The sequence below is a fragment of the Emydura macquarii genome, unplaced genomic scaffold, assembly GCF_026122565.2.
Source record: "Emydura macquarii macquarii isolate MOO-44397 ecotype Brisbane River unplaced genomic scaffold, CSIRO-AGI_Emac_v2 contig_1119, whole genome shotgun sequence".
NCBI classification, from domain to species: Eukaryota; Metazoa; Chordata; order Testudines; family Chelidae; genus Emydura; species Emydura macquarii.
This window is the reverse complement of record NW_027131256.1, coordinates 2,516,878-2,531,900: the sequence shown is the minus strand read 5'-3', so window position 1 is coordinate 2,531,900 and position 15,023 is coordinate 2,516,878. Positions and strand designations below refer to the sequence as shown.

The 15,023-nt window shown below is 45.6% G+C and overlaps 1 protein-coding gene across 3 annotated transcripts in view; it reads left to right on the top strand.

Annotated features, from left to right (window-relative positions):
* The window catches only part of ATP6V1A (ATPase H+ transporting V1 subunit A), a 36,388-nt gene extending 22,182 nt beyond the window's left edge, over positions 1 to 14,206 (top strand). For all 3 annotated transcript variants that reach the window (XM_067545968.1, XM_067545969.1, XM_067545970.1), the window contains 9 exons: positions 747 to 909; positions 2,443 to 2,551; positions 3,474 to 3,596; positions 3,690 to 3,804; positions 5,891 to 5,954; positions 6,846 to 7,049; positions 8,391 to 8,485; positions 9,885 to 10,056; positions 11,763 to 14,206. In XM_067545968.1, the coding sequence (XP_067402069.1) occupies positions 747 to 909; positions 2,443 to 2,551; positions 3,474 to 3,596; positions 3,690 to 3,804; positions 5,891 to 5,954; positions 6,846 to 7,049; positions 8,391 to 8,485; positions 9,885 to 10,056; positions 11,763 to 11,855 (1,138 nt within the window). In that variant the 3' untranslated portion in view covers positions 11,856 to 14,206. The remainder of the gene's footprint in view (positions 1 to 746; positions 910 to 2,442; positions 2,552 to 3,473; positions 3,597 to 3,689; positions 3,805 to 5,890; positions 5,955 to 6,845; positions 7,050 to 8,390; positions 8,486 to 9,884; positions 10,057 to 11,762) is intronic.
* Positions 14,207 to 15,023: the final 817 nt, after the last annotated feature.

Here is a 15,023-nt window from a genome sequence, read left to right as displayed (position 1 = left end):
CAAAAATGGCGATGCAAGTAATTCGTAGGAGTCCCTGACAAAAGCGTAATCTCTCAGTGCACCAAAAGGAGGAGGAAAATGTCATCATAAAACAGGCCTAGGAAATACTATCACTGGGGAATCTCCAAGTTTAAATAATCAGAGTTGAAGGTCTTGCTTTGAGTGATAACTGTTATACAAGGGCCTACATTTTCCAAATCGGAGGCCTAAAATTAGGCACCTACAGCTCCCAGTGACTTCAGAGGCTTGGCACCTGTGAAAACAGACCACTTATTTAGGTGCCTACGTATGGATTTAAGTGCCTATCTTTAGGCATCTAAGCTTGACCCTTTTCCCTTAATGTCTCATGTCACTTCTCTCCATGATGCTTCTAAGTTGGAGGTTCTCAGCCTGTTCATTCCTCTTGTTTCACTAACGGAGATATCTATTTTCGGGGGTACTGAACCTATAAAAGTCCAGCCATTGCCCCAGCACTAGCTAGTTACTCCAGGAACTACACCGTGGTAGGTGCTGTTGGTGTAGGGGAGGGACAGCCTGTTCCCTTTGTTCCGGCTTGTTGAAACACCTCATACGCTCATGACATGGAACATTAAACCTGCCTCCTTGTGCCTGCTTTGCCTTCACTTAGGCAAGTGAAGTGAGATGGCCTCCGAGTGCTGAGAAGAAACTTATTCCAATATACAAACAGGACAACACTTTCTTCTGTCTGAGTTCAGTATAAACCAGTCTGGCTCTTCTTTACTCAGGTGTGTACAGGGCGGTACTACTGCTATCCCTGGGGCCTTTGGCTGTGGAAAGACTGTGATCTCGCAGTCTCTCTCAAAGTACTCCAACAGTGATGTTATCATCTATGTGGGCTGTGGAGAACGAGGAAATGAGATGTCTGAAGTACTCCGAGATTTCCCAGAGGTCAGTATGGGAGACGAGGATTCTTTTCAAACGTTCCTGGGAACAGAGCTGTTTTATGTGTCTTTGTTGTTATGGTGGCTTTGAAACACTAGATACTGTCAGACCCTCAGCTGTTGTGGACCTCATTTCATGTACCTCCATGTGGACACCATGTGGCAATGTTGATCTATGTTGTGCTACAGTAAGAGCTGTTGCTGATCCAGCCAGGGAAGGACTTCAGTTTAGGAGCTCTCAGAACTAACACTGATATGTTTTTTTTCTCTAACTGTTTTAAAACAAGTCCAAAATAATAGACAAAATTACATAAACATTGAGGTTTTAGTTGCACCCATGAAGAAAATCTTTCCAAGAGCTATTTGAACTCTGCCCCTTTGTACATATATACTAATTTTGAAGTAATTGAGAATGTAGATGCTCAGCACTTCTGAAAATCACAAACCCCCTAGCATCTGATATAATACGGGCAGTGTGACAATGTGCTCTTCAGTGCTTCTTTCTTCATAAGGGGAAAGTGAAATCCCTGTCTGACTGTTATTGGCTAGCCTGGGTCTCATTGCCTAGGGTGTGATTATGTAATGAAAAACTTGTGCGTGATTTTTAAATCTAAACCCTGATGTAGCATTAAGAATGTTTTTCACATCAATTTATTAACTTGACCACTGTGGTTCTTTCTTATAGCCTTATGTTTTCAAAGCAATATCTGTGCAGTTCCCTGCCACCAGCCCCATCCATCTCTATTGTTGGAGAGTTGAATCAGTCCTTTCTGGGAATGCAATAGTAGGGAGGAGAGATGTGCATCCTGGGAGAGTTAGCTTCTTTTAGAAATTACAGAGCATGTTGGACAAACATGTAAATAGATTCTTCACTGGCCTCAAAGGGAGAGGCTGAGGAAGAGTGTTTGTTTAATTAAATTCACAAAGACAATACGCACATCATTTCCCTCACAAGTCTCTACTGAACAGAAACACTGCTGATGCTAAGATAAGCCAAGAAAATGGCAAACATAAGAATCAGAGGGCAATAATATAGCAATACTGCTCATCTAGCATGTTTACAGGACATGGTCTGAGCGCAGGAGTGAGGCCTGGGGCCAAGAGTTCTAATCCCACCTCATGCTCTAGGAAGTCATTTAATTTTTCTGCCTCAGTTTCCACATCTGCTTATTATCCACATAGCCCTAGTTCCAAAGTACAATTGTTTTTACACTATTTTGAAGGTGAACATTTTTATTAAAGTGCTTCATGGTATTGATCCAATTATGTACTTTTATTTACTTCTAGTAAATCTGTCATCCCCTTTTCAAGTGGGCAAACCGAAGCGCGCAAATTAAGGGATTTACCCAAAGTCACTTGGGTCTTGGCAGCAGAACAGCATATAGAACTCACGAGCCCTGAGTCCAATCCCCTGCTCTAGTTGTTAGACCACTTTTGAGGGCAGATGCTCTTGGACTGGGGTTTTTTCAGGCACAGGAGTGTAGGGATAATCACTGTAGTTTAATACAAGATTTATGTGCTGTTTGTCTTGCCTTTTTAGCTCACAATGGAAGTTGATGGCAAGGTAGAAAGTATTATGAAGAGAACAGCCCTAGTAGCAAATACCTCCAACATGCCTGTCGCTGCCAGAGAGGCCTCTATTTATACTGGTAAGAATTACAGAAGAAGTAAAGGCTACCTGGGACAGGTGTCCTCTTGTACTCTGGTATTTCCAGATACAGATGTATTCTCTACTCACTAACTCTGCTTAGTTTCAGAAACTGATCTCTCTAAACCTTCCTTACCCAGTAGTTGTGTAGTAGTTTGATCTCCTCTTAGACATACACTGCCAAGGAATTGCATTTGCCATTTTAATCCTTGTTAGTAGAGTGGATTTTTTGTCAGGTCTGATCCTGTAGTTGTGTGGTATCAACTCTGGAAAGCTTAGCTCATTCTTGAGAGTCTCAGTTCTTGATTCTGGAATACAGCCATCCACCTTTTTCTCTCTTTACGTTGCTGGCTTCCCCCATAAATTGGTGGGATGAATGTTATTCCCTTTGTCTTCCATTAGAGAGGTTTTTTAAAATACAAGCTGTCCCACTGAATGCTGTCAAATGGTTGAAACAAAAATCTGACCTCCCTTAATGTTGTTGTTGTTATCTGCCATTTCGGAAACCAAAGGATGCATCCTATTAGCTTTAAATCCCCTTCTTTACTGTAAAGGACTGTTCTAAAGCTGCACTGTGTATTATGCTGCCGCAGAGGCAACCTTTCAAAAGAAGCACAGTTAACTAATGGCACAGCTCTTGAATCTCATTGAGGAGAAGAACAAGAATGGGGCACAGTCACACATGGCTCACCAAGAGGGGAGCAAATCTGTTCAGCAAATAGGAGCAGAGAGGAAGAAGAGGCCAAAGCAGTGAAGAAACTCTTGGGAGTCCAAACGGAATAACTTTCAGCCTCCATTGTCACCAGAGTTTACATGAGTATTTAAGTGTTACTTGAAAATGCTTCCTACCCTTCTAGGAAGGCGTGTGAGCCAGAATGCCCATCTGAACTGTAACTTTCAGTGTGTTCTTCCCTTTGTTCTAGGAATCACCCTGTCTGAGTATTTCCGGGACATGGGCTACCATGTGAGTATGATGGCTGACTCCACTTCCCGATGGGCTGAGGCCCTTAGGGAAATTTCAGGGCGTTTAGCTGAAATGCCAGCTGGTAAGTAGTCTTCGTTCCTGGTGTCCAGCCATGGGAAGTCTTCCTGTAGAGGCTGTGCCGTCACATGACGTGGTTTCTCTGTGGTGTTTGCAGACAGTGGCTATCCAGCTTATCTCGGTGCCCGTCTGGCCTCGTTCTACGAGCGAGCTGGCCGAGTGAAGTGTCTGGGGAACCCTGAGCGGGAAGGGAGCGTCAGCATTGTTGGGGCGTAAGTACTGAACCTTTCAGTGTTCTCTGGATTGCAGCTCTTTGGGGTGGGGGGAAGGGAGCAACGGTCAGGTGCTTCCCAGACAGACAAGTAGAAGTGTTCCCTGCCCTGAGGAACTCCCGGTCTAAGGACAGACTGACAGGTAAGCAGAGTGTGTGGGAGGGAGGGGAAGGTAATATGCCTGTCAATAGAATTCACTGAGTGGCACGGCAGAAGTGGGCCTTCAAGAAGGACTGAAATGTGGAGAGGATACGGGGCCTGTGAGTATGTGCAAGGAGCAGCATGGATGGAAGAAGGTATGTGGGTGATTGTGAGAAGCTGGCACATGAGAGGCTGAGGGTGGGAACACAGGCAGAGCCGAGAGGCCAGTGGGGGCAGGACAGGAACATCTTGTGATGTGAGATGGGGAGTTGGGGACCAGAGTTATGGAGAACTTTGATAGTGGTGACAAACTGCTTGAAAATCCTTCTGACTCCCCATCCATTACGGCATTAAGCTGAGGGAGCGGAGTGACCTGATCAGAATGACAGGCAAGGAAGGTGATCGTCTCTGCAGCAGAGACGTTGAAGAGAATGAGCACATAGGCCCTGACACTTGGACAGGAAGAGATGCTGCAGACCTTTGTGAGAGCAGTTTCTGTAGAGTGAGGCAGTAGCTGTAGAGAGGGAGAGAGATGGGCTGGCAGCTGTTCCAGTGTGTCATCAGGAAGGTAACTTTCACTAGACTTGCAGAAAGGTCTCTGATTTCTTCTGTGCTCGATGTCCCAATAACTGTCATTCATATACCTGTCTGAGGTGCTGGAAACCTTTAAAAGCAACGTCACATGCTTGTCTGACAGTGATAGATGGTTCTGCTGTCTTCCAGTGCCCACCCATTGCTCTGGGAGGTCTTACACAAATGAAAATGTTCATCAGTCATCCATCTGTATAATGACCTGGTGTTACAATGTGTAGGGCATGATATTGACCACTGCAAGAATAGACATCTGATGCTGTGACAAACCACTTTAAATCCTCTGGGCCCCAGGCAATCTTGAGAGAATCCTCACTATTTTTTCCTCCCACACCTTATCCTCAGCACAGGAAGCCCTGGGTCACAGCCTCGAGCTGTGAGGCTGGAGTTGGGATGTCATTTGGATCATCTCAGCTAAATAACGACAGTAGAACCTCACAGTTACAAGCCTCTCGGGAATGGAGGTTGTTCGTAACTCTGAAATGTTCGTCACTCTGAACAAAATGTGATGGTGGTTCGTTCAAAAGTTGACAACTGAACATTGACGTCATACGGTTTTGAAACTTTACTGTGCAGAACAAAAATGCTTTTAACCATCTTAATTTAAGTGAAACAAGCACAGAAACCATTTCCTTATCTTGTCAAATCTTTTTTAAACTTTCCCTTTATTTTTTTTAGTAGTTTACATTTAACACAGCACTGTACTAATTTATTTGCATTTTTTTTTTTTTGTCTCTGCTGCTGCCTGATGGTGTGCTTGTTCTAAATGTGGGGTGTGGTTTACCGGTCAGCTTGCTACTCTGGTGTTTGTAACTCGGAGGTTCTGCTGTAGACCCAGTGTAACTGTATTGTATGGCCTGGGGTTTGGAAATGGATAGATGGGTATGGATACACAGCAGGGCAATGTTACTTGCAGTGGAAAGTGGTAATTGGTCCCAGATTTGGACTTTGTGCTCAGGAAAAGTGTTTGTTTCTCTCCAGATTTCGTTATTGACTTCTAAACACATTGTTGGGACCAGAGTTCAGAATCTATGTCCTGCTGCCTGCTTTGAAACCTTAAGTCTTGATTGTTGAATCCTATTCTGTACCAAGAATTGGGAAGGCCTGATGCTGCTAATGTTGGATTAGGAAAATGTGACTGTTCATCACGGGTAAAGCCAGTCAGAATACTCCTCCTCTTCCTGTATCCTCTGACTTTGGTTTAAAAGGATCATGACATTTTGTTGAAAGGAAGAGGAGGGTGGCAAACCTGGCTGCTACTGGTATTGAGCCTGTGGTATTGGGTTTGGACCTTTAACTTAGCTCTGCTCCACCGCTGCTGATCCCTGCTTTTCCTTTCTCTCTTCCTGCTCAGTGTATCTCCCCCCGGTGGGGACTTCTCGGATCCTGTCACATCTGCCACTCTGGGCATTGTTCAGGTACGTGCTACCTTGTTGCAGTCCTGTGTTGAAGCCTTACTTATTCCCCTAGTTACTCTACTAGGATTTGAAATGAATACACTGCACCAGAAGTGCTTGCATGTACAGTGACTGCTGTGGTGTGAATAGCGTGGTTTGTGGGAGGTGGGTTTTGTAAGGGTTGTTGGAAATGTTCTTGCAGCATCAAGACCTGCCCCTGGGTAAGATGTTCCCTCAGGCCTGATGCAGCTGGAATTCATTGGGAAGTGGGGAGGAAGCGCAGCTGTCCCATCCCCGTGTCATATCCTCCCCACACTGACACACACACGTTCATCTTGGCTGATTCCCCAGGAGTATTATGTCCCCCTCAGAGAGCAAAGGCAAGGATGGCAGCCTTCTACTAGGATGGAGAGAGAGGGGGCTGCATCCCTAAGGGAAGGCGCATTGAGACTTGGACTGCTTTCTATAGGAGTCAGGCCTAGAGGTGAACCTACAGCATAGCTGTGTTTTGGGAAGAGATGTTGATTTTAGGTATTGGCACTTGGTTCTGTAGTTTGACAACAGGGCTGGAATCTAGCCTGTGCAAGACAATCCCTGCAGCCTGACACTGGGGTAATAGTCAAAATCCTCTGAGTTTGGAGCTGGGATCCACCATCACGAAATGAATCCAGCTCAGTGCATCGCTTGAGTTCATTTTGTGTGGGAGGAGGGTCTCTTACTGTCTCAGGGCCTTTGGCTATGGTCCAGTTAGTGTGGGGGGATGAATGATTTCTCTCTTAAGCCTCTGTCTGGAGGGTCTGGATGGCTTTTGCTCTGCTCATTGTGCAGAAATGTGTGGGAGTTTGACCATCTTCAGTTAATAACTTGGCTTCTGCTGGGAAGGAAACACATGAATCTGTTTGGATTTGGCAGGTGTTTTGGGGCTTGGATAAGAAGCTGGCTCAGCGCAAGCATTTCCCGTCAGTCAACTGGCTGATCAGCTACAGCAAGTACACCCGGGCCCTGGATGAGTATTACGACAAGCACTTCACTGAGTTTGTCCCCCTGAGGACAAAGGCCAAGGAGATCCTGCAGGAAGAGGAGGACCTGGCTGAGATTGTGCAGCTTGTGGGGAAGGTGAGCAATGAGCGCTCTGAGTGAGGGGAGGGAGGGAAATATGGTGTCTTAGCGAGACCTTCCAAAGAACTAGTCTGCCTCCATTTCACTGCTCCTGACATGGACTACAGACAGTATCCGAGGAGAGATGGGGCTAGTGCTAGGCGCAGAGTATGTGGATATTGGTGTGCAGGCACTGACACCTGGAGGGAAGGCATTAAGAGTTTAAGAACATAAAAAGGCCATAATGGGGTCAGACCAATGGTCGGTCTAGCCCAGTATTCTGTCTTCTGACAGCAGCTGGTGCCAGATGCTTCAGAGGGAAGAAATTTTGAAGAACAGTGATTTGTCTGCCACTAGCTGTACTTAATTCAGCCCTTTCAACTGCTCTGTCACTGGAACCAAAAAGCAGCCCTTAGAATAGTCTAGAAATAGCAGAAACCCCTACACCAGCCACCCATGAGTACACTTGTGAAACAATTGGAAAGCAAGCATGACTGTAGTGCACTTCTTGTTTGTAAAGGAAAATGTTCTGGATGCAGTGATCCTGACCTGATATTTGTTTCCCCTATCTCCTAAACAAGAACTGCAGATTCAGGCTCTAATAAACGTTGAAAAGTTTTGCTGTCACTTCTTTCAGTGCCTCTGTCCTCTGGGGAAATGCCAGTTCATAGCCATGCAGCAGTATGCTTGTACTTAATGCTGCTTGTAGTCTACTGGTGGCTGGTTGAATAATTAGTTTGTATCAGTGAATTGGAAATGTGCAAAAAAATGAATTTGTTTTATAGTGATCTGAAAGGTGGGGGAGGCAAGCCGTGTGCCTGTAGATCAGGGGTGGGGAACCTTTTTCCTTCCAAGGGCCATTTTTATATTTATAACTTAATTCGCGGGCCATGCTGCCGATTCCGCCGCCAACTTCCCCCCCGCCGCCGAATTCCCTCCGAATTCCCCACCCCACGCACCGCTGCCGAATTCTCCCTGCCGCCGAAAAGGGGCAAACGGCGGCAGGGTTTCGGCGGTGGGCACTGCCCCCCTCCCTGCCGCTGTGAAACCGCACCGCTGCCGACTCCTCCTCCCGCCGCCGAATTCACGCCGAATTCCCCGCCATCGCCACTGAATTCCCCCCCGCCGCCAGACCAAATGATTTCATGGGCCTTATTATACAGCCCGCGGGCCGGACCAAATGATTTCGCGGGCCTTATACGGCCCGCGGGCCGGACGTTCCCCACCCCTGCTGTAGATGAAGGTGATGGTGTAAACAATTAACTGGTATCATGGGTCTAAGCGGAGTTAGGGAACCAGCACACAGTGCTCCTACATACAGGACTTGGCACCAAACTAAATTTGGACTTTGCCTTCTAGGCTTCCTTGGCAGAAACAGATAAAATTACCCTGGAGGTTGCCAAATTGATCAAAGACGACTTCCTGCAGCAGAATGGCTACAGCCCTTATGACAGGTGAGGGCCGGGAGGCTGTGTGCTCCCCATTCATTCTTCCGTGTATTATGTTCAGATGAAAATTGTATTTGGGAATAGCATTCAGTCTGATGTGGCAACAAGGACCTTTTTCCATGTTGATCCAAGAGATACTCTTAGGAAAATGCAGCCATTGGCTCCATGTTATCAGAGGGGCACAGTACACAGACTCCTTCTGGCCCCATGGTAGGTCTTGGCTATATTGATAGTTTTTCCAGAACCTCCCATCCCCAGCATTCTGTCCACTGAATTGAGCACTGTTAATAAACCAGTGCTATGAGCGAGCCCTTCACCTCAATAAACTAAATCCATCTGGAAAGGGAGAAAAGGACCATTTAGTCTGAACAGATTTTTTCCCCTCCCCAACAAGAATCTCTTTTGCTTCAGTAGGCCCCATTGATGTGTGTCCGGGGAGGGTCATGAGAATCCGGTTAAAGCTACTTAGTCTCATTATCACTGCACAACTCTAGCCCATCTACAACTTTTCTTAACTTCCTCTTATAGCGCCTCCTCCACCTGGTGCTCCACTGTCTTCCCTTTCAATGGCTCCTCTTGCCTCCTTTGTACCCTGTTTCCATGCCACATGTTGTGTCTGGAACCGCCTTCCGGGGACTTCTTCAGCCTTCCTCCCTCCACCCCCCGAACTCCAGACTTTGCTGTGCAGTGAAGCATTCTCCCTCCGATGGGCGCCTTGCTTGCAGTGCTCTGTCGTAGCTGCTTTGCCTTTAAACCAAGTTTTGGGCAGGGATTGTGTTTGCTATGCTCACCCACTGCATAGTACAACAGTGCACTACATAATGTGGCATTTCCGTGGTGGTATCTGTCTGGTAAGAGCACCCCACTTGCTTTGCCTGGTCTCTCACTGCTGAGTGGAGTGCTGGTGTCGTCGGACCACTCCCTGTGCTGCCAGGCCATGCAAGGAAACACACTGGATCTGCCATTCCTCCAAACCACACTGGATCTAAGGGAGGTGAAGTGACAGGATGCTGTGGTGTTGCCATGATGCCAATGTGTGGTGACAATGGATCCATGCAGCTTGGAATTGTAATGCAGGGATCACACCATCATGCCAGGCCACTATTTTTAGACTCCAGCTCTGCTCCTGGGTGAAGATTTGCTACCAATGGGTCGTACTGTGAGAGATCTTGTGGCCGGTAGCAGGCACTTTGTCACTTGGCAGTGAGTGTATCAAAAGGGTTTTATGATGTGGCTTTATGGGGGGAAATAGGCCAGCACTCTTAGACTCCCACCCACCGAAGGAATCCAGCCTCTGTGAGAGGATTATGTTAGTCATGAAGGCCGGCACAGCTCTCACTTCATTAAAGATATTCTCAGCTGTTATACAGCCTAGGAAAGTCATTAGTTGTCTTGTTTCCCTCAGGTTCTGTCCTTTTTATAAGACCGTGGGGATGCTTTCCAATATGATTGCATTCTACGACATGGCACGCCGAGCTGTAGAGACCACAGCCCAGAGTGACAATAAGATCACATGGTCCATCATCCGAGAGAACATGTCTGAAATCCTCCAGAAACTTGTTAACATGAAATTCAAGGTATGTCTGTGAGGAGACAGATGCAGTAGGGCATTGGCTCCCTGGCCTCTCTGTATGGCCAGCTGCTGCATTGAAATAGGGAGATTGGCATTGCTTTCCTAAGGAGACAAAGTCCTAGGAAGCCTCCAGTGCATCTACAAAGCCACTAACCTGACTTGCCTGTAAACATTTTTCATATATGAGGAGAAATGGCTCCATAAGCAGAGATGTAAAAAGCTTCTATGTTTGTCGCACAGCCTAATCAGCACTCGAATACATGGTCCTGGTTCTCTTAGCTGAGAATTGCCCTGGTGGACGAGTACAGAGAAAGTAGCTATGTAATGAGGTCACACCCCACCAAATGGCCTTGGGCCAGAGGTCCCCAAACTGAGGAGGTGCGTCCCCCTAGAGGGGAATGGAGGAATGTTCGGGGGGGGTGGCAGGGTCTGTGTCAGCCCCCACGGGGGAGGGGGAAGCTGGGGCTGGGTGGCGCTCCCTCCCTGCCCTGCTATGCCCCGAGCTCTGCTCTGGTCCTGCTCCACCAGTCATGGCCCTGTCCCCATCACAGCCCCAGGCCTCGGTTTCCAGTCCTGTGGCTGCTCAACTTCTGGCCCAACCCCTTCATCCCCACACCCCTCTGTGGTGCCTGGCTTCAGCTGTGGGCCACCAGCTGTAACTGTGGCCTTGCTCTCATCTGAGGGGGGCAATGTAAAAAGTTTGGGGACCACTGCCTTGGGCACTGCTAGGTGGCTTAAGTCCAAAAATTAAAGTATTGTATTTTAAGTGTCTGACCAGAAACGTGTTCATGATTCATTAAAAACACATTTTCCAAATAAACATGCAACACACAATGGGTAATGTCCACACAACACACATTCAATCTGGAATGGAAAAGAAACAGCCATGAAAATAAAAAAACTCCTGAACAGGAGTCTGGTTCAAGAGAAGCACAAACCATTCTATTAGCATTTACATGGCCCACATCCCCCAGCTGGACATGAAGAGAAGTGTTGGGGGAACAGATTGAAAAGTGTGATCCATCTGCCTGCACACATCTGAGGCCTCCCTCAGTGTAATATCATAATGGACTGTGCAGTATTAAGGGAGAAGAGGTGAAGATCCAGTAGACCACTTTGTCCCAGCCTGTCCATTAAGTGGCTTCTCTATAGTAGAGGCCTTATAGCCTATCTTCATTGGGAATGTAGCTAGGGCCTTCAGAGGGTTCTCTGGGTAATGATGATAGCTCCGTTTCAGTGGAAAGGATTTTGTTTGGAATTAGGCCTCTAATTAGTGAGGAAGTTGAATCTTACATTGTGCTTGATTTTCATGCAACAGTTCCTCCTTCCATTTGGCTCTAGCTAGAGGGGAGATGGTATTTAGTCATTGTAACTCTTGTATCACATAGCATCACTGACTGCCAGTATAAGTATTAGCTCAATCCTTTCACACTTAGTTCTCGTCTGGGAAGTCTCTACAAAGCACAGGTCCAATTTCCTAGATAATGGCTAGGAAAGGCTATTGGATAATGGAGTTTTCTGCATATTAATTGTGCAGTATGTGGGAGAGGAGGAAGAGAGAGAAACCTGGCTGTCATTTAAAGAAGCTATAAACATCAGCTTTCTCCAGAGTGTAGTAAGCAGCTGTTAAGCCAGTGGCGAAGATTGTCAGGCTGTTTGAGTGAGCAGAGATTTTTCAAAACTAATTTTTTTCACTTGATGTGTTTTCAGGACCCAGTGAAAGATGGCGAGATGAACATCAAGGCGGACTATGCTCAGCTGTTTGAGGACATGCAGAATGCATTCCGCAGTCTGGAAGACTAGGCTTTGCCCCCATTCCAATTATCCCCTTCAGTTTAAATTTCTCATCTCAGCCCCTCTGCTTCCCTATTGTGCAAGACTGAAATGAGTACCTGAGTTATAACAGTCCTACATGTCCCTGTTCATACTCAGTAGATCTTTATAAAACATTCCTCTTAGTTTGTGTTTGGCCTCACTGTGTGTCTGAAATGGTGGGTGGAATTCGTGTGAATGGGCCTGATGGAGAGAATAAGGAACTGCGATTGTAAAGTTGTAGGGTGGGAGATTTTTATTTTCCCCCCTCCCAGGTAGATGTGATCTCTTCATAGCCAGGCTCTTGCTTCTCAGGGGAAGTAAACCAAAGGAGCTGTACTGGCAGAGGAGGTGCTGATCTTAGTGCAGGGATGTGGTACGTTGTGAGGTGGTGGTGATAAAGCTTTTAGCTAGGTGACTATCATGCAACAAATGGGCATTTCCCCTGCTTTGAAATAGGATATATTCAATTATTCCAATAATGAGTTGCTATGACTTATATCTATTCTATAAAATAGTAAATTCTTTGGTACAGTTCCCCTTCTAAACATCCAGCTGAGCCTGTTTTACAGCACGTGTACTGAAACACGGTAGTTGTGGAACTCTGCAAGGTGTTAATAGCTACTTTCACATGTTCCTCCTATGTGTCAGCCTGCATTTGAGAAGCAGCCTTTATTTAAATATTTTGCTAATATTTAAATAGGACTGTTGGACTACACTTTAAAAATCAAAGCCATAGCTGCTCAACTCTCAGCAGCAAGAATTTTATCCTCTTGCTTCCCCCTTCCACCAGAAAATGGCATGACGTTCAGCTGCTGCAGTGGGAGAGGCTGGCTGTAGCTTTATACTACAGAACAGGACACGCTGTGGTGATCCTCTTGTATGGACCAGACATCCAGTCCTGCCTAAGTGGCATGCTGCATGCCATAACATTTGCCTTTCAGTGCAATGTCCAGGTAACCTCCAACTTCCCCTTACGGTGTCTGAATTTGATTTGACTTGGTTAGCCAGTTGTGGCACAGAAGGTCTGTTGCAGAGGGAATGTTCAATGCTAAGCTTTCTTGTTGGAAGGTTCATTGTGCTGCCGAGAGACGTCTTTTGCACTGCAGGCAGGTGGGTGTTTTGTGTCCTCACAGCAGTGCGATCTGCTTCTTGGACTTGTTTAACGGCAGAGCTGATATGTGATGACAAAATACAGAGCAGCCTTTTCTCATTAACCTGCTAGAGCCAGTACTCACCATATTACTGCACATGGAGAAATTATTAAAGGAGGTGGCAGCCTTTTTGATCTTGTATTTCAGGAGGAGTTAAACACTTATTTTTGCCCCACATTAATCCAAGAATTATTCCAGCTAATGCCTTTTAAGCTATTTTTGCTGTGAAACAGTAACCACTGCACCTGGCACCTGTGTGGTGGCATGGTGAATATCAAGTGTTACCTCTAGGTCAATCTCTCCAGCGAGCTGCCATCTTTGAACAGCAATAGATCAAATTATACTTCTGCCTGGGTTATGCCAATTCACTGTCTGGCATGCAGCCTAGATGCAACTTTAAAAGGCTCTTCAAATACTAATCTCTGATCTCCCAAAATAAACAAATTGATACTTGACCTAGTGCTCGGTGGTGAATGATTGAGAGTTTACAGTTCATTTAACTTTCAGTGTATGCTGCTTATTTCCTCATTGTTCATACCCATCCCCAGTGTACTGTGTTTGTAGCATTCCATGCTAGGACAGATGTTCTATTTCTCTAAATTAATAGAGGATGTTATAAACTTTACAACATGTCTGAGATAATGCAGTTCTAATATTTATTGTGCTGTACCTGGCCCTAAACCGTGACCAGTTCAAAGAGTTGCAGATATATTTTTGTTTTGTCTTGTCTGTTTTCAGTGTTAAAATTCTGATGTTCATTCACTGCATTGCTAGGTTTTCCTGCATCCAGGTGGAAGGAATGAAAGAAGGGGTAAAAACCAAACTCTTCCTCCTTTCATAATGAATGTTGCTGGAAGTTGTGCAAACCTGTTCATCAATAAGAATAAAGTGGATTTAAAGTATTTGTGGGCTTTCTATTCATGGGCTCTTTCCTCCCTACACAATCAAAGCTACCTCAAGGAAGTTAAAGATTGAGCAAATTGTAAACTTCTATCCCACTGCACTACCGCTTTCAGCATCATTTTAGTAGGTGTTTAAGTTGTCTTTCAGAGCATCCTGTTGTATGGGTCTTAGCAGGAAAGAAATATCAAAAAAATGAATGTAAAACTGGCACAGACTATTGCTGTAAGAGCTAGAAAGACCCAGGGTTCTAGAAATACTATGAATCTTGTGATTAAGAGCATTTGTGATATTTTAAAGAATTGTGATTTTTTTGGTAATGTGACCAGTAGTAGTTAAATGCTTACAGGGATTCTGCTTGATGCTTGCCCTAGCAGATTAATGTTTGAAATCACTTTAATTTCAACTAATACTTACAAAAGCGCTTTCCCCCCCACTGTCTTTCCTTCAATGCACAATTTCAAGAATGTCTATTGTGCAAATGGCTGCCTAGTTTTGCTCTGGCCAACTCCCATAAGAAGGGATGGGGGGGACCTGCTCCCTAAAACTCTTGGCAGATCTAGTGTAACTTCTTCCCAAGTATTTAGCCCTTTTCTTTAGAAAAGTGAATCCGTGCAAATCCAATGGTGAAAGGTTTCCTAAAGACATGACTGACTAGTGATCTTTACAGCCACCCGTGTTAGCCTTTAGCATCTGAAATCCAGTCTCGGCGTTTGAAAGAGGCTGTTCCCTGTGCCCTTAGTCACATCATACACCTTCATTTCTAGAGCTATGAAATGGGTATAGCTATAACTGCTTTAATATAATCCATGCATATTGATCAGTACAGGCCCTGGCTTATTTGGACAATTGATCCCTTCTTAAACAATAAAATGTGCTGGGTTCATCCATAACAACTGGGGCTCTACTTCTGCACCAGAAGCTTGAAGCCTATCACTTCTGACTTTTACCCCCACATAACTGCACTTTCAAAAATGGCTGCTATCTTTGTATTGGTGCAGGACCCGAGATCAGGACTTCATTGTCAGTACCTAGCACAAGACCTGCGCTGCTTCCAGGAGCTTACAATTCTGTAAGGGAGTGAAGCCACTAGATACCCTTTGCA